Consider the following 24,991-nt stretch of genomic DNA (forward strand, 5'->3'; position numbering starts at 1 on the left):
ATTGAACCTCAGAGCTAATGCACATCTTGGAATTTAAATATATATATATTTTTTTCTTGACTGCTGATCATTTATTTACTTGAAATGGTGGGAGCATCCAGACACAACTCTTAAGCCACATTCTCTGAGTACTTAGTTTCATTCTTTTAGGCTGCTAGCATGTTCCTTCAAATGGCGACATTACTGCCAGACCATCTCACTGTCTGAAACAGTTAAAATAGCTTCCAAAGATGAGCAGGGGATCGTGCTACTCAGATTCTTGTATTCATCTTGATCATTGTTTTGGGATGCTTGACATTGTTAATGAACTAGAGTGCCACACATTTAACTTGAATACACTGCATGACTTTGAAATATTAACCACTGGATTGCTTATGCACAGGCATATAAGAGACTATATTTATTAATTACCAGTTATTGGTGGTAGTTACCTGAATTTTGTTTGAAAGAATAGTTTTGAATATTTTGAACTGAGTGAAGCAAAAAACAAAACACAAAACTGGTGAATAAAGCATTCTTCTAATATAAACAAAATTAATAAAAGCTCTCGACCCCAAGTAATGTTATTGGAGTCTTTTTATTTCAATATTTAATGTTACCATTAATGATAATCCAAACTCTAATAAAATAGCAGTAGGTATAAATTTTTTCTCAGCATATTTTCTATTGGATTAAATATTAAGATTATAACTGGTTACACTTTACATTGAAAAGAAAACTAAAAATCAAATGAACAGCATTATGAGAAAAGAACCCATAAAAATATTTGCTCTCCAAATGACCAGGCTTGAATGAGGTTCATAGCAAAGAAGTCCAATTAACAAATATATTTGAGTTCCAGACACAATGTTATTTTTATCTCTAATTACGCTCATCTCTCCAACCATTCTATTATAACTGATGGTTGACAACCAGTTTGAATTTCAGATATGTTAGCATTTCACTTGTTTTTCCCAGGTCCAAAGGAAGCCTCAGTAAGTGTTTTCACTGAAGGTTTATGGCCCTCCTTAAGCAAAAAATCTTATCCAAAGGGTTATTATTAGAAGACACAGCTGCATCTGAAGATTAGCCAAATCTTAACAATAGGGGAAGCAAGTCTGGGGAAGGAACTGGGGAGGGGGTCCAGCCTCAGCTTTAACTTGATTAGAAGAATAAGCGCATTAAAAGCTGCCACTCTTTGACTACCATTTCTACAGAGGCTCATGGCTTCGCTTCTGTGCTACTTTCTCTAATGTCTTGCATCATATTCTTAAAAACCATTATATAAGCTCATTACCTCTTATAAATCGCTGAAGAGATGCCTGCCCCTTGCTCCTCCCACACCTTGGTACTACACAATAGGGGCTGCCAATTTTTTCTGATGCTTTGTGGGCCATCCAGTCTCTGGTGCAACTAATCAGTTCTGTCTTTGTAGAATTAAAGCAGCTGTAGATAATATGTAAATACATGAGCACGGCGGTGTTCCAATTTTAAAACTTTGCTCGCGGACACTGAAATTTGACTCCATGTCATTTTCAACTGTTACAAAATATTATTCGCCATCTGATTTTTTCAATTATTTTTTAAAAAATGTAATAATTTCACAGCCTGCACAAAACTGGCAGTGGGCAGATTTGGCCTGTGGGCTGTAGTTTGCTGACCAGTGCGCTGGGGCATACTTACCAAACTTGTAAGGAACAAGCTGGAATGAAGTAAGAAGGAGAGTGAATATGTTGAACAACAAAACCAAAATAAAAAATTCATGATAGGCTGAAAAGCAAATTCAAAAAGATTAGGATGAGATTGAACAGGGGTAACCTAGTCTTAATCCTACCCAGTTGGACATTATTTCACTCTGGAAACATTACTAGAAATTATGGATCATATAAATAAGAGCCCAGAGCCTCTCTGAATGTAATATGGACTGCACATCAAGAAAACAGGTGAAACAATGGAACCATAACAATATTTATTTAGAGAAAGTGTAAGCAGTGGTTAGAGTACAGGCTTAGGAGCTGGGTTCGAATCTCAACTTTGTCAAGTAGTGACCAAACGACTTCGGACAAGTTACTGACCCTCTTTGTGCCTCAGTTGTCTCATAAAAAGAGATATCTACTTACCAGGTTTGTTGTGAGGTTTAAATTAGTATTAATACATACATGGTGCTTAGAAGCTAAGTGCTCTCACAGTCAAAAAATGTTAGCTACTACTTTGGACATTATTAAGTTAAGCATCTATACCCTAATCATACATACAGAGGATGGAAGCACACAAGTACTTTGGCCAAATTCATCGAATGTAGGGTTTTAGTAAGAAACATTCATGTTTTTAAAATAAATTTATTTTGAGATAATTGCTGATTCATATACGTTGTAAGAGATAATAGAGAGACATCCTGTATACCCTTCATCCAGTTTCCCTCCATAGTAACATCTTGCATAACTATAGTATAATAACACAACCAGAAGATTGACATTGGTACAACCCACAGAGTTCATTCAGATCTCACCAGATCTGCATGCACTCAAGTGTGTGTCTGGTATGCACATATGTGTGTGTATGTGTGTTGTGTGTGTATTTAGTTCTTTGCCAAGCCTATTCTCCAGCAGGAGCATGTAGATAGAAAATTAGGTCATCAATTTGGTAATTCAGATATTGAAGAAGATAGTTGCATGAATTCCTGTAGATCACACACTTGAATATTACTACCAATGTATTCAAAGAAAGGGCCTCTATTGGAAATGCAGCACATCTGGATTTGACTCGGCTCCTTCTTTCCATTTTCCTCTATCACTCCTCACTCCCAAGGCTCTACTCTGAAGAACTAAGACACACGAGTAGAGATATTAAAAAATAAAATTTTCTTCATGCTTCATGCCAGACTATTGAGAAAGAGGTAGAAGGTTTAGTTCTTTTAGTACAGATTTTGAAAACACGTTTCATCATCACCACAAGGGGCCTTTGAGCCTGGACTCTTTTTCACTTCAAGTTGGGCAAAGTGATCTGATCAACAAGCGCAGAGAAGGCCCTGCATACTCGCTCAGCTCCACAATACAGGTCCATATTTACTGAAGATTGCAGGTCTGAAAACAACAAACAGGAAAGTCCTTCAGAGAAAGCACCTGTAGGTTCTCAAGCTGATCTTAATAAAGCTCTAGCACAGAGAAGAAATAAAATCCATCTCTCTGCAGTTCCTGATGGCAATGCCCTTTCTCTAAGCTAGCTTGCAAATGAGATGGGTATCATTTACCATGATCAATTACTAATTCAACCAAGTTGTGGGTTCTTAAAGAGCATTTTCCCATAACTTCAAGCACGAATCTGAGTAGCCAGAAAGCCCACTCTAGAGCAGTGGTTTTCAAACTCTGGTGTATGTTAAAATCATCTGGACAGTGTTAAAATAGATTGCTAGGTCCCACCCTCAGAGTTCTGATTCAGTATACATGATGGTTAATTTTATGTGTCAATTTGATTAGACTGTGGTGTCCAGATATTTGATCAAACATTATTCTTGGTGTGTCTGTGAAGGTGTTTCTGGATGAGGTTAACATTTGAATTGGTAGACAGAGTAAAAGCAGATTGCCCTCCCTAATGTGGATGGACCTTGTCCAATCAACTGAAGGCTTGAATAGAACAAAAAGTCTGAGTAAGAGAATTCCTTCTGCCTTACTGTATTCCAGGCAAGACATCAGTTTTCTTCTGCCTTTGGACTCAAAAGGAAACATCACCTCTTTCTAAGGCTCGAGCCTGCCTGCTTTTGCATTGGAACTACACATTGGCTCTTCTGGGTCTCCAGCTTGCTGACTACTGATCTTTAGACTTGCTAGCCTCTGTAATTGTGTGGGCCAATTCCTTAAAATAAATCTCATTCTATATCTATATATACATCCTGTTTGTTCAGTTGCTCTGGAGAACTCTGACTACCATAGTACATCAGGGATGGGGCCCAAGAAATTGTGCTTCTAATAAGTTCCCAGGTGATACGGACGCTGCTGGCCTAGGGAAGATGCTTTGAGACCTCTGCTCTATAGTTACTGATTAATGGTTTGAGTGCTCCCCTATGACCTATTGTAATAGGAATTGTGTTGTAGAAAGCTCTACAATTTGGCAGTTATTAACCAAAAGTTGGATACGCATAATTTTTAAGCTAAAAGTTACATTTCTAAGAATTGATCCTACAAAGATATTTACATATGAGTACAAAGATATATGCTAGAAGAATACTTACCAAAACATTCTTATGATAATAAAAAATTGGGAGCAACTTAATTACACACCAATAAATAAATTATGGTATATTTATACCCTGGGATATTATGCAGCACTTAAAAAATGACACTGCCCAATGTCTAAGATATTTTGTCAAGTGAAAAAAGCAAAACAAGTACAACCTAACTTATGTTGAGAAAGTAAAGACACATATATGCAAAGAAAAAAGTCTGAAGGAAAAACTGCCAACATTTTTTACCTCTGAGAAACAGGTGGCAGGGAGTGAAGGACATGATGATGAATTCATTTTTGAAAAACATGTGCACTTAGGCATTTTAATTTTACAATGAGCATGCTGTATAATATTGTTTGTATAATTAAAAAAATAAGATCACAGGAAATAAAAACATGTAAAGGCTTAGTTTGTTATACACTTTAGTTACATGATTTATTATGGCTCCACCTATGCTGTTTTCTGTTGAACATAAGAGGAGAGGGTTCATGTCTTTTTTACTGTCTATTCTCTAACACTGCCCCAGAACTACAAGGACCTTGAATAAATAATATTTTATTGCCTGAATAAAAAACCTTGTCCAGAGGCAAACTTATTTTAGGATATTCTATTCCTCAGCCCACAGTTATAAAAACTTGAAATACAATAAAGAAATAGAGAAGCAATAATTCATTTCATACATCGGTTCTTTTTTTCTTGTTTGGTTGTTTTATTTTTAAGCTCTAGTCCCTTGAAATGTTAAAACTAGCCAAAGATATGCACCTAACACCAAGCATGTTGCTTGGCATAAACTTGGAATTCCATACATATAGGGACTGAATTAATATAGCATATAGTCAGAGGCCTAGTGAGATGTTAGATAGACAAACCTGTGAAATCAACAGTCCAGAGGAAATCACAAGGGGAGAATAATTCACTTGAATGTAGTTAACAATCTATCTGGTCTCTGAATGAACTTGGGATGTGAGAGAAGGCTATCAGAATGATGGGTATAGAGGTTTAAAAGTATTAGATTATTTACTCGATGATTACTCTTCTGGCAATTGAAATACTGAGCCCATGTCTTCCTTACAATAATAATTAATGAAGCAAACCAATATGCAATGAATATCTACTCTGGACTAAGACCTTGAGCTCCAGATTGTACATGTTGACTGCCACTCTGATATTTCCATCTGGATGTCTCCAAGCAATTCACACTTAATGTGTTCAAAACAGAATTCTTGATTTGCTGACCTCCATCTCAGCTTTCCCAGCTTTCCTTATAGCAATAAGTCTATGACAATCTACCAAGTCCAAGCTGCCACCACCTGCCCTTCTCCAAGCCACTTTCTACACAATGACAAAGTGTTTTAAAAACATAAATTTACCCCTTTCAAAATGAATGCCCAGCATCAAGCACAGCTCTTGGCACATAATTAAATCTTGATGACTATTTGTTGAATGAATGAATGAATGAGTGAATGAAGGATGAACCAAATAGACATTTTTTTTCTACCTTCATGGAGCTTAATGCTGGAACTCTTGTGTATCTTTTCCCATCAAGAAAAATTACTTCTACTTTTTCATATATATATGTGTGTGTATATATATGTACATATATATATCAGAGAGAGAAAGATTCACTAAGCATTCAGTATATATCCTTAAGATTCCCAGGCAGCATTTGAGAAGTCTACCTTCTAAATAAGTGAGATAAAGATCCAGTGTTGAACTTCTTTTACCTGTGGTTGCTAGAGCACTGCTCCTTATTTTTCTACAACCTGCTAAAGTCCAAACTTTATCTTCTGATTATTTAAAATAATAGTTTAGATGATGGTTGCAGGTGGGGAAGAAAGGAACAGGAATAATTCTCCCACACCCCCACCCTTAACCATGCCCTCCTAATCCCATCATCACTCCCTCGCCTTCCCTTCTCATCCTTGAAACCTACTGTGGTAAACGGATGGCAAAGAGGGATGGAAGAGAAGCTGGGGAAAGAATTTCAGAGATGTAAGTAGGAAATTTCTCTCAGAAAGGGAAAGAAAATAATTTAATGAGAAAGTAAGACTAGAGCATTACGTTTTTTTTTTTGTCACCACAGAAGCAAGTAATATTAGATGCTCTTTCAAATCTAATTCCTTTACTGCAAATTTGAACAAAATGTTTGCTACTGATTTTCAGTCCAACATTTGGAATTTAAAAAGGTTTGGGGAACCCCTTCTACACACTTTTTCTTTTCCATTAAGCCCTCAGGGTCTCCTGAAATCCTATTATCCTAGATCTTGATATTGAAAGACTCTATTCAGTTAATGTCAACAACTGCCCCCAAACTGACCATCATGCTTGCCGTTTTCGTCTCATTAAGTCTTAGGTCATATAAAGTTCATCTCAATTTCCAAAATGTGTTGACTCCTTAGCAAAGCTCCAATTCAAAAGGCTAGTCAGTTACTAGGATAATCACACACTGGGTGAAAATGTTGACAGTCTGAGCAAATCTTAGTATATTACAAACAATAGATCTTTCTAATTTTTCCAACAATTCTCAAATTAAAAAATAAAAAAACAGGGGCAGTAAAATGATTAGAAACTTCCTGCTGTTATCTGATGCATCTGTAACAGAGATAGAAATAAAACAAAAATGACCAATACCTTAAAATTTAGTTTGTTTGCCTTTCCACATCTTCATATGTGTGGTTATCACATTTCTGTCTCTGATTATGTTTGCTGTGATTTTGATAAGCATGCATAAATTATGGGGTGTATTTTTATAATCCATATTGCCAGTGGCTAAGTAGAGTTTACAAACAGAATCATATTCAATACCTGATTGAATAAGGATACCAACTTAATAAGAAATATTTGAGTGAACAATGGCAATGTTTAATAAATGTAGATATTAGCCATGAAGATTAACATAGATTCTATGCTTAAAAGCCTCAAAGAAATAAAACTGATATAAAAGAAATGACTATAAATTTAAATCTTGTCGATTAGTACTCACTGAATTATCACAAAGTATACAATGCAGCATAATAACAAAAAGGGAAAGGTGTACTTCCCTGCTAATATCATAAGCACTTTTGTATAATAATGCATACTACCTACAGAAGCATCTCAATGGTTCTACTTAAATTGTAAATGGAAGCAGAGGTAAATTTTTTGAAAATATATTTTTTATATTATCTACAAGATTGGATAATGCTAACTGCATCTTTATACATTATTGCGTTATCTGAATTTAAAAATAAACTTTGCCTTTTCATGATTTCCCTTTAAATGATATAATGATGGGTATATATATATAGATACAGATACATTTATATGTATAGACCTTGATAAAGTTACTTAAAATATGCATGGATCTTTTAGGTATCAAACTGCACGCAGTGCTGGGATATTGTCTCCCAAATATGTGTAGTAGACCTAGTCTATTAGGAATCTGAAATGTACAATATAGCCTACTACATTTGTGAGGGCTGACCCAATACAATATTTTAAAAATCAACAGCTTTCATAAACTCAGTTGGAGAAACAAAAACAAAAAATAAAAATGAGATGAATATGTGAAATCCTAAAATAGTTTCTAAAATAAAAGTCAAATTTTTATGTGAAATTTTCCTAAAAAGGTCAAGTGGATATTGACTTTGCTTTGAATACTCATCATGACCCCACTGATGTTTAGATGGAAGTAAGTGGGTGGAATCTTGTGTTGGCCTAAGAATCAGGCACAAGGAGTTCTCATACAGTCTTTGTCTCAGGCAGCCTGAGCATGCTTCTGGTATCTTTGTGATCTTGTTTTCTCTAATACAGGATTATAATTCCAACTCTCGTCACAGTAGATATTTTTAGAATCACCAAGTAATTACTTCATTGACTTGGCTCTACCGAGTTCAATATATAACTAACATTATCATATTCCCATTTTATAGCTCACCAACTATTATGGGCTGAATTGTGTCTCCCTCCCCAAAGTCATATACTGAAGTCCCACTCCCAGTATCTCCAAATGTGACTATATTTGGAGATAGATTCTTTAAAGAGTTAATTAAATTAAATGGAGTTTATGTGACTGGATCCTAAACCAATATGAGTAGTGTCCTTACAAGAAGAGGAAATTTGGATAGGGACATGACAGAGGGAAAATGGTATGAAAACAGAAGGAGAAGACAGCCATCTACAGCCCAAGGAGAGAGGCCTCAGAAGACACCAACGCTGCTGACACCTTGATCTCAGACTTCCAGCCTCCAGGAATGTAAGAAAAAAATTTTTTAAATTGTTTAAACCACCTGATCTGTGATACTTCATTATGGCAGTCCTAGCAAACTAATACACCAACTCAGAAATATTTTGGGAAGGCCTTCTTTGATGCAGAAACACATGAGAATGTTATCCTTGTTTTATCACCAGTCTCTATATGATCACTCCAACATAAAAGATCTTACACTTTCTTAAAAAGAAATGGATACAGATATAGATATATTAAGATGATAAAATACTCTATAAATAAGACAATGTCACTGTAAAACAGAAGAAATAGCTGTAATAAAGAAGTATTAATAAAAAGAGCCTTTAGATTTAACAATGAGACATAGCTTATGAAGGTGATGATGATGATGGTATTACTAATAATACAGAGACCTTAATCAATTATCTAGAAAGAGAGCATCATTCTTACTCCCATTTTTAAATGGTAACATCAGGCTGCCCAGTTATATATGTTTTAGTACTATTGATAATAACAATTGCAATAACAAAATAATAGGTATTTATTGAATTCTTGGTATGCACCAGTCGCTATACTAAAACTTCATATGGCTTATCACTTTTAATGCTCACAGTAACCCCATCAATTAGGCAACACTAGAAATCAAGTTCAGAGAGATTACTAATGTCCAAAAGACTCACAACTCCGTTACTCACTAGATGAATCATAGCTGTAGGGCTAATACAGGGCTATAGAATCAAGTGTTTTAAAAGGCAGCCTGACTCCCTGGCCATCACTATCTCTAGGGATTGTGAAAAATCTTACCTGAAGGCATTTCTAGAGTGAAGGCATCCGTGAGTTTTGACAACAGTTCTTGCAGTTCCTCTTCCTCCAGCTCATCCTTTCCCTCCTGGATGTTAACTGCCCCTTTCCTTTCCACAGGTGCCAGGGCAGGACTGTTCATTTCAGTAGGAGCAATTTGGGAGGTGTCCTGCAGCAGTCCTTCCTGGGAACTGGATAGGGAACTAAAGATTTCCTTCGATGTCTTTTGTGCTTGGCTTCGTGCCCTGGTGCTTTGCGTTGACCCTGGCTGCAAAATGGCCTCTGGTGATTCTGAGTTTGGTAGAACATGTTCTGCATGTGCTGGACCTTGGTAACTTCCGTCAATCACAGTGGACTTAGGAAGTGTTTCCTCTTCTGAATGATCCTCAGTGGCACCCTTGATCTGGGAAGACTCTCCTCCCCTCTGTAAACTTTCTTCACCATTTCCATGGTCACGCTTGGCAGCCATATTTTGCCAGGAAGATGAAGGACGAAGGGGCTGCAACACTGCCTGGATAAAGAAAACTTTATTTATGAAGAAATGAACATTTATCTTACTTTTTCATTATGCATTAAATTTTAATATTCCAATAGGAAATTTTAATGCAAGATTTTCTTTTTTGTCTCTAAATACATTGCTATTAATTTTATTTTATGCTGTTGATTCAATGTCAACCTAAAGGTAGAACAGCTCAGATTCTAAAATATCACAGGGAATAATCACAAGGAATTTGGGAAAATGCTAGGTTCTGAAAGCTCAGGTTCTAAAAATATCATAAGGAATATCTGAAAATGTCAGGATATCTTGGATTGATAGATAAACAGTATTACAATAAAGCATTCTTAATGATCTATTTAGGTAGGTATGTTGTGAGGGGTTTCATAATAAGCCATAGGAATAAAATCTGGGGGGTGTGCTCTCCACAAAGCACAGCCCTCAAAGTGTGGTCCACAGACTCCTGGAGGTCCCCGAGACCCTTTCAGGGGTCCATGAGGTCAAAATTATTTTCACAGTAACACTTAGAGGTTATTTGCCTCTTCACTGTGTTGACATTTGCACTGATGGTGCAAAATCAATAGTAAGTAAAGCTAAAGTTGTTGTTGTTTACCACACATCAAGGCAGTATCACCAAGCAGTGGTAGTAGTGATGGTATTCTTACCATCGTGCACTTGCAGTTAAAAGAAAGGTAGTTCCTCATAAGAATATCCTTGATGCAGATGAATGCATAAAGAAGATGTGGTATATATACACAATGGAATATTACTCAGCCATCAAAAGAATGAAATAATGCCATTTGCAGCAACATGGATGGACCTAGGGATGATTATGCTAAGTGAAGTCAGAGAAAGACAAATGTCATATGACATCATTTATATGTGGAATCTAAAAAAAAATGATACAAATGAACTTATTTACAAAACAGACACAGACTCACAGACATAGAAAACAATCTTATGGTTACCAAAGGGGAAGGGGGGAGGGATAAATTAGGAGATACACACGACTGTAAATAAAATGGAGAAACAGCAAGGGCCTACTGTATAGCACAGGGAACTATATTCAATATCTCGTGATAACCTATATGGAAAAGAATCTGAAAAAGAATATATGTATTTATGTATAACTGAATCACTTTGCTGTACACCTGAAACTAACACAACATTGTAAATCAATTATACTTCAATAAAAAAGAAAAAAAAGACTATTCTTGAAGGTGTAGCAAAAATTCTTAATTTTCTTAGTAACACATGTCTTCTTAATATTATATGTGATGAAATGGGAAGTATGCATAAAACACTTCTTATGTTTACTGAAATATAAAGGTTTCCTCTTGTGCAAAAGAATTAGACGGGTATTTGGCAAACATTTTTTCAAAAATGAATGAAGCGAGACTGTGACAGTAAGGAAAGCAATGATATGTGTTACCAATCTTAACAGTTGAGCTTTTAAGCAAAAATTAGAATTTTGGAAAACTTGCATCCACTACCATGAGCTTGCTTGCTTTCCAATTCTTAAAGACTTTTCTGATGACATTCATGGTAGTATTAATGAATACGATTTTTAATGATTTTTTAATGATTCTTTAAAATCTTGTATAATGAAATGGGTGAGCATTAGGAAGTTTGGCATAGCTTGGTGAACTTCCAAATGACCAATGTATGATGGTATAAAATCATGCCAGGATAGAAGATTCATTCAAAAAGCACAACAGAATATTGTATTTTAATGAAACAGGGTGTGAAAGAGATATGGTTTCAGATTCAATACTGCAACCATCCTTTAAGAAACAATCATTTATCACGTTTTGGTGTAGTATCAAAGAAGAAGATCTCCAATTATCTGAAAAGGCTATTAAAATACTCCTCTCTTTTTCAACTGCAAATCTGTGTGAGGCCATATTTTTTCATATTCTTCAGCCAGAATATCTTGCAACAGATCAAATGCTGAAGCAGTTAGGAAAAATCTAGCTGTCTTTTTTGAGGCCAGCCATTAAAGAGATTTGTAAAAAATGTAAAACAATGTCAGTCTTCTAATTAAATATATATAAATATATATAATTACTGTTTAAAAATGTTCCATATATAAAAAAAATGTTCCATATATAATGGGTTTATTATTTACATTTTCAAATTAGTTAATAAATTTATTTTAAAACCACTTATTGGTTGTAATTTTGATTAGGGTAAACAGCAATAGATATAACCCACAGAAGCTCCTTGGGATCCTCAAAAAATTGTAAGTTTCTAAAAGGGATGCTGAGACTAAAGGTTTAAGAATCAATGCTATAAAGAACCTCTTTGCACCAGGTCTATTGTTTCTAAATCGTACCGATGCTGTTCTCTCCCAATGGCACTTCCTTCACAAAAGTGGAAGATACCGTCTGGCTGAAGAAAAGGGGAGTTGGTCAGGGTATGGAGAGAAGAGGGAAAGGGAAGAGGCTGATCAGAGTGAGGTGCAAAGACTCAGGCTGCAGCCGACCCTCAGCCAGAAGATTCTAGGTCAGACTTCCAGATGGCCCAGATGGCCAGTGTCTCCCACATTCTATACCTGTAGATTCTGTCCCATTAGCTGTAGCTTTGTCCACAGACTGTCCTGGTTGGTTGTGAGTTCGTGAATCTTTGTTTCAAATCTGCAACTTTTTTCTTCCTGGCAGGCATATATGGCTTGCAACTTGTCTTTGTATTGGTTTAACTGTTTTCTAAGGAGGCTGCAAAGAGGACAGGTCTGAGTGGGTTGGAAGGGCAAGAGGTCAGCACAGCAAGATGCAAGAGCCCTAGCGAGATGTACTCCGGGTCCTCTCTGGGAGAAGATGCCGGAGTAGCCTGCGCCTCGACTATTACCTAACATTGATCAATCCTGCTTTAAACTGTTTGTTCACCATGTACAGCTGTCCTTCGTGTCTATTATACACACAATTCCCCCAAGAATTTCATTGGTTTTAGAGGCGTTTTCAAAAACTCATCATGCATGTTATGGATTACTTTTGACGGCATAACTTCAGCAGCCCCTTAAATGCGAATATTGACTTTATTCATTATCTTTTTGTCCAGAAACACCCCATTTAGAATGATAGCATACATGTCATGGCTAAATACCTAACACCGGACCAAGACCACAGGGAGGGAACAATGGTGCAATTTGTGAATTATGGGTCTTGGCTTCTCTTCCTAAGTCTAGTTGTTCATTGGTTTCAGAATGAACCAAGTAGTCAGGGTAATTCTTTTAAAACATGAGGCAGAGGACTTCCCTGGCGGTCCAGTAATTAAGACTTCGTCTTCCAATGCAGGGGATACGGGTTCGATCTCTGGTCAGGGAGCTAAGATCCCACATGCCTCGCGGCCAAAAAACCAAAACATAAAACAGAAGCAATATTGTAAAAAATTCAATAAAGACTTTAAAAACGATCCACATCCAAAAAAAAAAAATCTTTAAAAATTTAAAGAAAAGAACAACAAAGAAAACCCATAAATCAGATCATGTTACTCCTCTGCTCAAAGCCCTCCAATGTTCCCCTCCTTATTTAGAATAAACCAAAGTCCTTATAGAGGCAGCCAAAGCTGAACAAGATGGCCGGCCAAGGCCCTCAGCTTCTCTCCCTGACCTCATCTCTGCTTTCTCTTACTCACTGTCTGCCGTTCAGCCACGCAGAGCTTCTGGCAACTCTTCGAACACACTGGGCATGTTCTCCCCTCAGAGTTGGCTCTTTTGGCCCCCAATGCCTGGAATCCTCCTTCCCCCAGGTTCTTGCTCAGCCCACCCCCTCATCTTTAAGTCTTTGGTCACCATCATACTCTCAGTGAGGCTCTCCCTCACTGCTCTACTTGAAACTGCAAACCAGAACCCCCAACTTCGCCTCCATCACCTCCCATCTCCTTCCCTAGTCCTTCCCATCTCCTTGTCTCCATGGATTTTTGCCATGTCTAATTGCTACAGCACATGATGCGATCTTAGATTTTGACTTAGTCTCGAGCCTTCAGACTTCTGGACAGTCACTTTATATGACATGCTACCTGTTTTACTTGTTATTTTACTTATATCTTACTTACTCTATTACTAATTGTTTATTGTCTCTTTATTCTGGCAACTTTTTTTCTGTTTTGCTTCTTGCCATATCCCCAGGCCCAGGCCTAAAATAGTTCCTGTTACAGTGTATGTATACAGTGAAAATTGGCTTTCTAAAGTACAGTCTTATTCTTTGACCAGTGCGGTTGTCATATTTGTGGAAGTTGTAGAAATTGGCTCCCTGGTAGGAAATGCAACAACATTTCTTAATGTTAGAGCCTTTGAAATTCTTAATTGCCACATATCTTGGAGAGGTCTTGGAATTTAGCTGGGGCTCCTATCCAAAGCAGGCATCTCTAAAAGATGGCCCTCAAACTTCCAGGTAGTCACACAGGTGAAAGAGGAGTCTGATTCTAAAATCCTTGATTGTAATCAGAGTTTCAAGTACTTCTTTATGATGGACTTTTCAGAAAGGAGTCAGCCCAGGGATTTTATATAGCAGACAACAAAGAAACATTCTCAGAAGGCCTCTCTAGATAGTATTTTCTATACTTAGAGTGTTGTGCTTGTTATGACCAGTAGTGACATCAGTTTATCTTTCTCCCATGCTGTCTATCACTCACATCCCCTTCCTCCTTTCTGGCCCATCCACCATGTTTGAACATCTAGAAGACATGCGTTCCCATCCTTCCACAATCCAGGTGAAAGTAAGGAAAGCCCTATCAGAAGTGCAGCTCTTTTCTACTCTGTTGTTTTGTTTGTTTGTTTGTTTTAATGGAGAAATTCTCGGAGAGTCTCCAGTGAACATGATTTACCCAATGCCAATACTTCCAGCAACTCGAAGCCCCATACTTTCAAGGTAAATATCCACTGTTAACAAAACAGTTCAGATTATTTGAGAAATAATTCCTTTCAAATGATCTGAAATCTGTCTTTCTAAACTTTTACATCTTTACATGTAGTTCTGCTTCCTGGAGCTAAGGAGCTTGAATCTCCCATGTACCAGGTCTTCAAATACAACACAAAGGCAAGTTAATTCACCAGGCGAGTTAATCACGCACAGAGCAGTGGAACATTACTTTTCTTGATCAGCACCTAGCATAGGGTAATAAATAGATAACTAATAATTGAATGATACTCTTTCTTGTAATGTAGTCTGAGACTGCATTGCTTTTTAAATCATCAGTGACAAATTGTGGGCTGTTACTGAACTTACAGTTGACTACGTATCTCAGGTCTTTCCACGCTCTTTGTTGTGAACCTGGGCCTATAATTGTAGGATTTGCATTTAATCTTTTAAAATTTGGTCTTTATTAATTGCCCCACTATTCCAGACTATGATATCTTAGTGATTCAAGACTGCCATTTAGCTTATTATCTATGCCTTTTGGTATCATGTCACACACATTTGAGAAGCATGCTTTCTACTATTTTATCCAAGTCATTGATAAAAATAATGGGGCAGACAAGAACAAGGATAAAGCCTTCACATAGATTTAACTCACTAATCAGGCTCACACTGGTATTCTTTGTGTTGATAAATACCTTACTAGGAGACCAATGGTGTATGTAGTGGGTATGAATTATATAAAAGGGAATCATCTAGTTTAAAATAATTGTTTGAGGTAATTATTTTAAGAATTAAGTTTTAAAGAATTAAATTTCAAAATTTCCTTTTTATTTCTACATTTAAGTTTCAAAATTGCCTTTTTATTCCTATACTATTTTCCTTAATTTATTTCTAATTTATTTTTCTTATACCATGGAAAAGATCAAAATTGTTTTTAACATTTAAATTATTATTAAATTACTTTAAAAGTGTTATTAAACTTCTTTTCATGAGTTATCACAGAAATTTTAAATGTTCGTTATCTTTCATACCTTTGCATTATGAAGCACATCTCATCATATATATATATATACATACACATATATATTAGATGATCAATAAATTTATTGATGACCTATTTTTATTTTAATACATATTTATTAATATATATTTACTCATTAATTTATTGAGCATCTACTAGATACCAAGCATTGTGCCTGCAAAAAAAGGTTTCCCTCAGGGGGACCTTCTTATTGAGGAGCCAGGAATTTTGTCTTCTAAAGGAATGACAACATGATACAGGAACTCAAGGGATGATTAGTCCTGGGACTTCCCTGGTGGTCCAGCAGTTAAGTCTCTGTGCTCCCAATGCAGAGGGCCTGGGTTCCATCCCTGGTCAGGGAACTAGATCCTGCATGTCACAACTAAAAGATCCCGCATACCACAACTAAAGATCCCGCTTGCTGCAACTAAGACCCGGCACAGCCAAATAAATAAATTTTTTTTTAAAAGGAATAATTAGTCCTTTGAGACACAATAAGATGGTAGACAGTTTCCAGCCAGCCTAGTAAATCTTCGAGAAAGTTAGATACTGTTGGAGAAATGTACTGATTTATTTTAGAAGCCGTAAGACACACACAAGACACACACAATACTTCACTGAAAATGCTTAACCAAATTTCAAGGAATAAAATCACTCAATCAAAACCCCAAACTTAATGTAATTATCTGGGTGGTTTTAGTTATACTTAACTACTCAAATAGAGTCAAAGCCCCCTTTTACCTTCATACTGGAACCATAGCATTTCTCTGTTTAAGAAATGTCTTCCAAATTAAAGAGAAAAAAAGAGCACTGTAAAAACTTTGTAGAATTTCTTCCTCTAAAAGCGAAGCAAAATGCTATTGCTGTGTCTCTGCTGTTGGTATTTGTTCACACGTGGTTCCTACCTTCTGTCCCTATGGAGAGCATTAATGGATTCGTGAGTCCTCCACAGTTCATTCCTAATGCTGACTATGGTCTAGAGAAGCGAGAAATAGAGAAAATAAGTTTTTGGGTTGAATTTAATCCATATTCCTAAAAATTCATAATAACATGATAATGATATTTCAAAAAAATTTCTTTTTCAAAAAGTGACTGGTGTTCATATGCTCAAAGTGCAGTCACACCATCTTATTTTTACGAGACACTTTTCTTAAAGATATGTAAACATGAACAAGATTTTTAGATTTAAAAAATAAGTCACAGTAGTCTTTTGCCCCAGTTAGGCTGCTGCTCAGAACGTCTCCTTCTCTAAAGCATCTGCAAAAAGCGGTTGGGTTATTTTATTTCTCTTGGCTCAAGAAATCTTTCACTTCTACCTTCCACCTTCTACTGAGAGTTCCTTATCTTTCCATTGCTTGTGTACTGGGAATTATGGCTGAAAACGACTTTACCCTTATCTGTAATATTTTAACTTTCTATAAGGCAAACAGATTCAGGTCTTATTTGTATAATTAAAAATGTTTTTTTTTAATCAAAGAAAGAAATGTATTACATACAAAAGATAGGCTGTAGCAACTTTAAAAATGAGAAAGAGGTGACAGGGAGTAAAAAGAAAGTGAAAAAAAGGAGGGAAAGCAAAACCTCTTTTAAATTTCTTGCCTCAGAACAAAGCAATGTTAAAGTGAAACAAACTGTCGCATTGTGAAAATGGCTTTTTTTCTTCTTTTATTCGAAGCAGGAAATGGAGCAGATCTTCATTTGTCCCCGCACAAGTAACTCCTGCTCTCTGCCTGGCACTCCAGCCAGAGGCATTCTTGGATGTGCAGTGAGGGGTGTCTGAGTGGTGCAGCTGCATGAGCTGCTGATGAAAACGCACACAGACCTGAAAAACCTCACCCAGAGGCAGCGCACAGGCTGCTTCTTCCTGGGCGGTCACAAGACTTACTCTCCTTTTCACACTTCTACCAGGAACAACTGCAATATGAGAACTCTAATTTCTCTTTGATGATTGGGAAACATCACAGATGATCGTATTTTGAAGACCTCCCTTAGGATCTGACTGTACTGATTACAATGACGCAGGGACACCTACAAGTGGAGTTGCACACGGGAGGGCAAGTCAACAACTGATTGAAAACATGATAAAGGAGTTGCAGACTGTACGCTTAAAAAAAAGAACAAACAAGAAGCATTTCTAATTCCTTTGATGAAAAAAATTTCACTGGGTTTTTTTTTTAAAGTTTCTTCCCTCTTATGTTTCTTTCACTTTCCTCTCTCATCTCTTCCCTTTGAAAATTCCTGAACATTTTCTTTATGTACGGATGAACTAATTTTCCCTTTTTCCCTACTTTTTAATTATATCGAATCTTAGGATACTGAATAGTCAAGTTAAGGTAATTGTGGGCAGAAGAAAGCCTTGTCTGTAAGTAAGCTATATTTAGAAGTTTCGGGCAGAGACTTAATATCTATGGACACTGGAGTAATTTAAAAATATCAAAGTTGAATACAGCTTCCCTTTAGGATATAGACTTGGGAAGAGTCCCTTCAAAGCTAAACTTTATCCATTAATTGTGCCTTAATTGTTCTTTTCCCCTTCAGACTCACCTGACGATGTGCGCTACTGCCGTTGGTTTGTTGAGCCAGAGATACTCTTTGAGGTATTTGTTTGAAGGCCTCTGTGGTTGTTGTTTCTACTGGTCTAGTTGGACTTACATACCTTGGTGCTTCAGATCTATTGTACTGAATGGAGAGCCTGTTATAAAAGTAGAATTTTATGAGCGGTTGTAATAATTTTTAATGATCAGGTATGACATTGAGGAGAGCCTTTTTAGAAAATGTCAAATCAGCTATTCAATTTAATATCCAAAAATAGCAATAAAGTAGTTCAACTTTTTCCTCTGTGATCTTTTCCAACTACTTAGTTGATATAGAGCGAATTAGCCAATAATAGGAACAAAAATTCCATTTCCCTCCTTCTTGATAATCTAGAAATGAGAATGCAGAGAAGTTCAGGGATGACTACAGAAAATCCCCCAGGTCATCTCGTCCAGGTCAGATACTAGGTGTTCTAAGTGCAGATGTGTGTTTATTATGTCATATCTAAAAGAGCGTAGAATAGAGTAGACTAATTTAAGGTCAGGCATATCCATTTTATACAATTCCATTTAATTTCGTTCCCTTATTCAAAAACTATTTGAAGCATCTTACCATCTTGAGTTATTGCAGATAAAAATACTTTTTTTTTAAAAAAAGCAGAGAACTCCCTGCTCACAGAGACTTTACATGTAATGAACAGACAAATACACAATCATTTCTGACATAGTGCGATTATTTCTACAGAATGCAATGAGAGTATAGGGAAAGAAGCGATTACTCTGGTACACTTTAATTATGTGTTTAAGGAGTGGGCACTTTGGGGTAGAAAAAAGCGTAACCCATGACTTCTTTGTCACACAGCTTCTGAGTAACACACTCTATTCCTACCCCGTCTCAAATCATTTTAACACCTTGGGGTTGTTCAACACCATTTTCTGCATTCATACAGATGCTTGCAAACAGCAAAATACATATTGAATTTGTTTTTGAAACAAAAATGGCATCATTCCATACACATGATTCTGCCACTTGCCTTTTTCTCTTAATGTATGATGATGAATGCCCTCTAGTGTAGTAGATAGGTGCTAAAATTTGTCCTTAAGTAGATTCACTATGTTCTCTTGTATGTTGTATCGTATATAATCGACCATTTTTCTACCAGTGGATCTTCAGTTTGTTTGTTTAGTGCCCCACCCTCCAATGCTACAATGTTTATCTTATTTTCTATGTAGTAGTGCTCTTATTCCTATAGGACAGAGTTCCAAAAATGGATCAAGGGCCAAATCTTGTGTACATTTTTATGTTTAGTAGGTACCATTCTTCTAAAGCCAATCTCTCCACATGTGCATAGATTCCATCCCCCCTTGGCTGCTGAATGACATTGCTCCAACAATTCCCCTCTCTTGCACCAGATCATCAAGTTTTCCCGCTACAAACTCATCCCCTTCAGTATACTAACATGCTGTTATTTTCCCCATCATAACCAAACATTCTCTTAACTTCAGATACTCTACTACCTACACTATCTCTTTGTTCCCTCTATAGTAAAAAAAAAAAAATCCTGGAAAGAATTTTCTTGTTTGGTATCTTGAATTCCTCAACTCCCATTCTCTCTTAAACTGCCTCTGGTCTGATTTTTTTCTACAACCACTGTCCTACAATACTCTTTTTGAGGTCATCAATGAGTTCCTCAGTGCTAAATCCAAAGGTCAATTCTTACTTCACCCAGCAGCAGCATTTGACAGTGTAGATCATGCCCTCCTCCCTGAAACACTCTCTTTACCCGTCTTCCAGGATTCCTCATTCTTGGTTTTCCTCTTACCTCATCCATCACTCTTTCTCAGCCTCCCTTGCTGGTTTTTCACCTTCTCTCCAACTGTGTCATGTGGAGTGTCCCACGGTTCAGTTCTCGGTTTTCCTCTCTTCTCCATCTACACTGTCTATTTGGTGATCTCATACAATCCCATGGCTTTAAAAACCATGTATGTCAAAAATTCACAAATTTGATCTCCAATAGACTTTCTCCCACATTCCAGACACGAATAGAAAACTGCCTACTCAACATCTCCATGTGGATGTCTAAGAGACATCTCAATCTTAACATGTTCCAAACAGAACTCCTGATCTTCCCCTATGATCCTGCTCCACTGAAAGCCTCCCCCATTTCAGATGATAGCAACTTTATCCTTCTACTTAATGTAGCACCACCATGACCATACATCTAGTATATGCACAAGAATTGACCTCTAGATCTGAGGAAGAGAATATAAATTTTATTAATTGATTCAAGTATATAAGGAAACCTAATATGTGACAAAGTTGGTAACTCATTTAAGTGGAAAAAGATAGATTGGCTATCCATCTGAAAGAAAGCAAGCTAGACCTTTGCTAAAATAAATTTCAAATCGGTTGAACATTTAAATTAAAATTCAAAATAGAAACATTAGGAAAAATTTAGGAAAATATTTATATAGCCTTGCTTCTACACTGCCCCCTTTAGGCTATTGTCAATATTTCCTCCTTCGTTCCATTCAGCCACACTAGCCTCCTTGCTGTTCCTTGGAGCTGCCAGGCACACTGCCACTTTGAGCTGGCTGTCTCAGTTAGCAGTATGCTTTCGCAGGTACCTGTAGGATTCACTCCCTCACCTCCTTCAAGGCTTTGTTCAAATGTCACCTCTCACTGAGGACCACTAGGACCACTCAATTTAAATTTGCTACCAACACTCCCTCTAAGTCTGGCTCTCTCTTACCTGGCTCTTCTTTTTTTCTTTTACTTTAGTACTTTTAACTTCTAATATATTATTATAATTCATGTATATGCCTATTGTTAATTGTCTAGTTTCCCCAGTAGAATGAAAGCTCCATGAGATCTTCATCTCTTTTGTTCCCTGATATATCCCAAGGGCCTAGAAGAGTGTTCACTAAAGATTTATTGAATGAATTATTTTTCAGATTATTTTCTGAAAAGTCTATAGCCATTTGTACTTCAACCAAATGTCAAGAGCACCTAATTTCTTCCATGTTCACCAGCACTGGACGTTATTCATTTACTCTTTGCCATTCTGATAAAGAAAGTGATAATATATCATTGTTCCTTTAACTGGCATTTTTCTAACCTCTAGTTAAGATGAGCATATTTTTGTGTGTTTAATGGCCATTTGGAATTCCTCTTCTGTGATTACCTATTTATATATTTGGAGTATTTTCCTCTTCGCCCTCGCTCTCCTCTTCCTCATTTTCTTCTTCCTTATTTCCATTTCCCTCTCCTCTTCCCCCTTCCCCCTCTTCTTCCTTCTTTTCCTCTTCCTCTTCTTCGTCTTCTCTTTCTCCTTCTTCTTCTTTTTCAGTTTTTCCTATCAATTTGTAGGGACCTTTCCATAGCATAGTTTATCCTCTTAGTGAAAATATTTTTCCAAGTCTGAGACTTATTTTTGATTTTGTTTATAATATCATTTACCGTGAGAAAATGTCTACATTCGCATGTTGTCATATATATACGTGTATCTATTACTTCATGATTCCTTATTTTGTTGTCTTGCTTAGAAAGGTCTCCTCCAACACCAGGTTTCCTAAATGTTTCTAATATTTTTATTTTAAACTATTTTTACATTTAAACTTCAATCAATTTGGAATTTATTTTCGTTTATGGGGCAAAACAATGGATACCTGATGGATAGCCAGTTATGCATCTTTTTCCACTGAACTGAAATACCACCTTTCTCATATGTTAGGCTCCCATTTATACTTGGATCATTAATCAAATTTTGTATTCTTGTCCTCAAATCAATATGCCCATTTCTGATTTATACTATATTATTTGGTCATGGTGGCTCTAGAGTAAGTTTTAACGTCTGTTGAGGAACAACCCTTCTCACTATTTTTTTTTTAACATCTTTATTGGAGTATAATTGCTTTACAGTGTTGTGTTAGTTTCTGCTGTATAACAAAGTGAATCAGCTATATGTATACATATATCCCCATATCTCCTCCCTCTTGCGTCTCCCTCCCACCCTCCCTATCCCACCCCTCTAGGTGGTCACAAAGCACCAAGCTGATCTCCCTGTGCTATGCAGCTGCTTCCCACTAGCTATCTATTTTACATTTGGTAGTGTGTATATGTCCATGCCACTCTCACTTCGTCCCAGCTTACCCTTTCCCCTCCCCGTGTTCTCAAGTCCATTCTCTATGTCTGTGTCTTTACTCCTGTCCTGCCCCTCTCACTATTTTTTATTTCCACAATTTTAAATATTCTTGTACCTTTATTCTTTCAACATGTCTTCAAAATTATTTTATCTTATTTAAAAAATCATGATTCTATTTGGAAATGCATTTAATTTAAATGCAGTTCATTCTTATTATCCATGGTAGTTATGCTCTTTGAAGTCACGTGAACAATGAATTAGTGGAAACTGAACGATGGCTCCTGGGGGAAACACAGGGTTAGGATCTTGGAAGTCTCTGGTCAGAACATTTTCATCAACCTATCAATATATAACCTTGTTTTTCATGTGTTTCTTTTCTTTTCTTTTTATTAGTTATCTATTTTATACATATTTGTGTATATATATGTCAATTCCAATCTCCCAATTCATCCCACCCCCCACCCCCCGTGTGTTTCTATTTAAAGATATATGTATACTGTTGAATGTTTACTGTTGATTCATTAACATTGAACCCATGTAACTCATGTCTGAACGAAGCTTATTTCATACACGTATTTTTTGTTAAGACATATCATAGCCTTCTCACACCTAGGAATGCTAGCCAGCACTGCAGCACCATGTTTGGAGGTTATTTGCAACAGTGAAATCACCAACAAAAAGCACAAAAATGGGAAAAACATGGCACAAGATAGACTGTGTAAAGGACATGTGTTTATACTATAAGGGCAGAAACCAGAAGGCAGGGTGTCACTCAGTTCTACCTCAGCTGTGCATCAGGCAACTCACATTTTTTTGCCACTCTGTGCATTTCTGCAAGTGACCAAAGAAGCATCGCGAGTACTGATTTTAAGGTTAATTTTTGAATCGCGTACATTGTTATGTTAGTGTCTTCTCTTTTAGGAATTTGGTATGTTTCTCCCTTTTGCTCAGGTCTTATTTTCTGTATATTCAATCAAATATTACAGCTTTCCTTATATGGGTTTTGTATCTTTTTTGTTAAGTTTTTTCTAGTTTCTTTTAAAAATAATTTTACAGGTATTGTAAATGGGATTTTTATAAAATTTCTATCTAGCTATTGCTGATATAGTGAAGAGCTATTTGTGCATACATATTTTATTTTCCACCACTCAAAACCAATTAATTCTACTAGTTTTTGCTAGAGTTACTTGTGGTTTCTTGGGGATTCACAATCATATTAGCTGCAAATGGAAGTAATTTTCTGTGATCTTTTTCACAGTTTTTATATTCTTTTTTAGTATATTTGTAAGAATGTCCCAAAATATATCATAATAGTGGTGATATCTGGTACCTGGATTTCAGTTATGTTTTTGTAAGTGAAAATATTATCAGTGTAAACTATTGCATGGAATCCACATTAAAAGGAAGGAGGCTTATTAGGATGAAGAATGTTTGCTGAATCAATGAATGAATTCAATATTACCATTTGGCAATAACCATGAATCTCTTAGAAGATGGTCAGTACCAATGTGCCAACTTAATAGATAGCAAGGATATGATTTTGCCTATTATCACAATGTAAAATAGTAATATTCCACATTAATTTCTCCTTGACCAATCACTAATCAGAACTTTTTAATTCATCAGTATCTAGGCTAAAGTGGAAATTATTACATTAGAATTATACTTTGGTGAACAACTCAATTGTACTCTGGTGAACAGAATATAACACACCAACATTTAAAGAACGTTTAGTTTTGCGTAGGACTTGCAATTCCCTTTCCTCATCTTGTCTCCACAAATATTACTCTGGGAATAAGAAGGACAGGTTATCCCTATTATCAGGTGAAGAAACCAAGTCTTAAAAACAGTCCCCGAGGCCACACACAGAGTTGGCTGAGAACAAGACTTCTGTGTCTCTCTGTCCCAGGTTCAAACTTCACTAATGTCTTCCAACACTGGGTAATTACTCCTTGAGTCACTTTCATACCCCATTCTAAAAGACCCACTTTATCGATCAATCCATTAATCGCTCCATCATGCATCCATCCATTTTATTACTCGGTCCGTCAGTCATTCAACAAACACTTATTGAGCATTTATCATATTCAGACATTTTTACAGATTCTGGAAATACAACTGGAAACAATAAAAGTTTCCTCCCCCGATGGAGCTTACATTATCGAAAAAAAATTTTTAAATAAAAGTGAAATTTGTATAACGTCAGATGCTGATGAAGTGCTTTGAAGAAAAATAAAGCAAGGGAGGAGGATTGGGAGTGCCAGAGTGGGGACAGGGGCTAAAATGATAAATGGGTGGTCAGGAAAGGCCTTAAGGATGAGATGACATTTGAGCAGAACTTTTGCAAGTATTTAGGAGGTAGGCGTCAAGTCATTACAGAGAAGTGGTCTAGGAATATGAATTCTTTAAACTAAAGGTTTACGTCTTAAGAGTTGGGGGATCTGGCTTAGTCTTATGGGGAGGAGGGAGGAATCAGGGCTGGAGCACAGAGGTTGGTGGGGAGATGACGCTGGAGAGGTTCCCAGGGTAGCTCAAACATGCAGGAGTTTTCTAAGTCACCTTACAACTTTTAGTTTTTAGCTTAAAAACAATGGGAAGCTAATGGAGGGGTTTAAGGCACAGAAGTTTGGGAAAAATGAGTGCGTGAGGAATGCCATCATATTTTGAATTTGTAAAAGATCAGTCAGGCTTCTGTGGCCAAAAGAAATGCACATAAGAGCATGGATC

At 36.6% G+C, this 24,991-nt stretch overlaps 1 protein-coding gene across 1 annotated transcript in view; it reads right to left on the minus strand.

Annotated features, from left to right (window-relative positions):
• Nucleotides 1-2,958: 2,958 nt before the first annotated feature.
• DYTN (dystrotelin) overlaps nt 2,959-24,991 on the minus strand; it is a 50,479-nt gene continuing 28,446 nt past the window's right edge. Inside the window, exons 10-12 of the mRNA XM_036857057.1 lie at nt 12,260-12,419; nt 9,213-9,720; nt 2,959-3,062 (exon numbers count right to left, since the gene is read on the minus strand). Coding sequence (XP_036712952.1) covers nt 2,959-3,062; nt 9,213-9,720; nt 12,260-12,419 — 772 coding nt within the window. The remainder of the gene's footprint in view (nt 3,063-9,212; nt 9,721-12,259; nt 12,420-24,991) is intronic.

This window comes from Balaenoptera musculus, chromosome 7, assembly GCF_009873245.2.
Source record: "Balaenoptera musculus isolate JJ_BM4_2016_0621 chromosome 7, mBalMus1.pri.v3, whole genome shotgun sequence".
In the NCBI taxonomy this organism is placed as follows: Eukaryota; Metazoa; Chordata; class Mammalia; order Artiodactyla; family Balaenopteridae; genus Balaenoptera; species Balaenoptera musculus.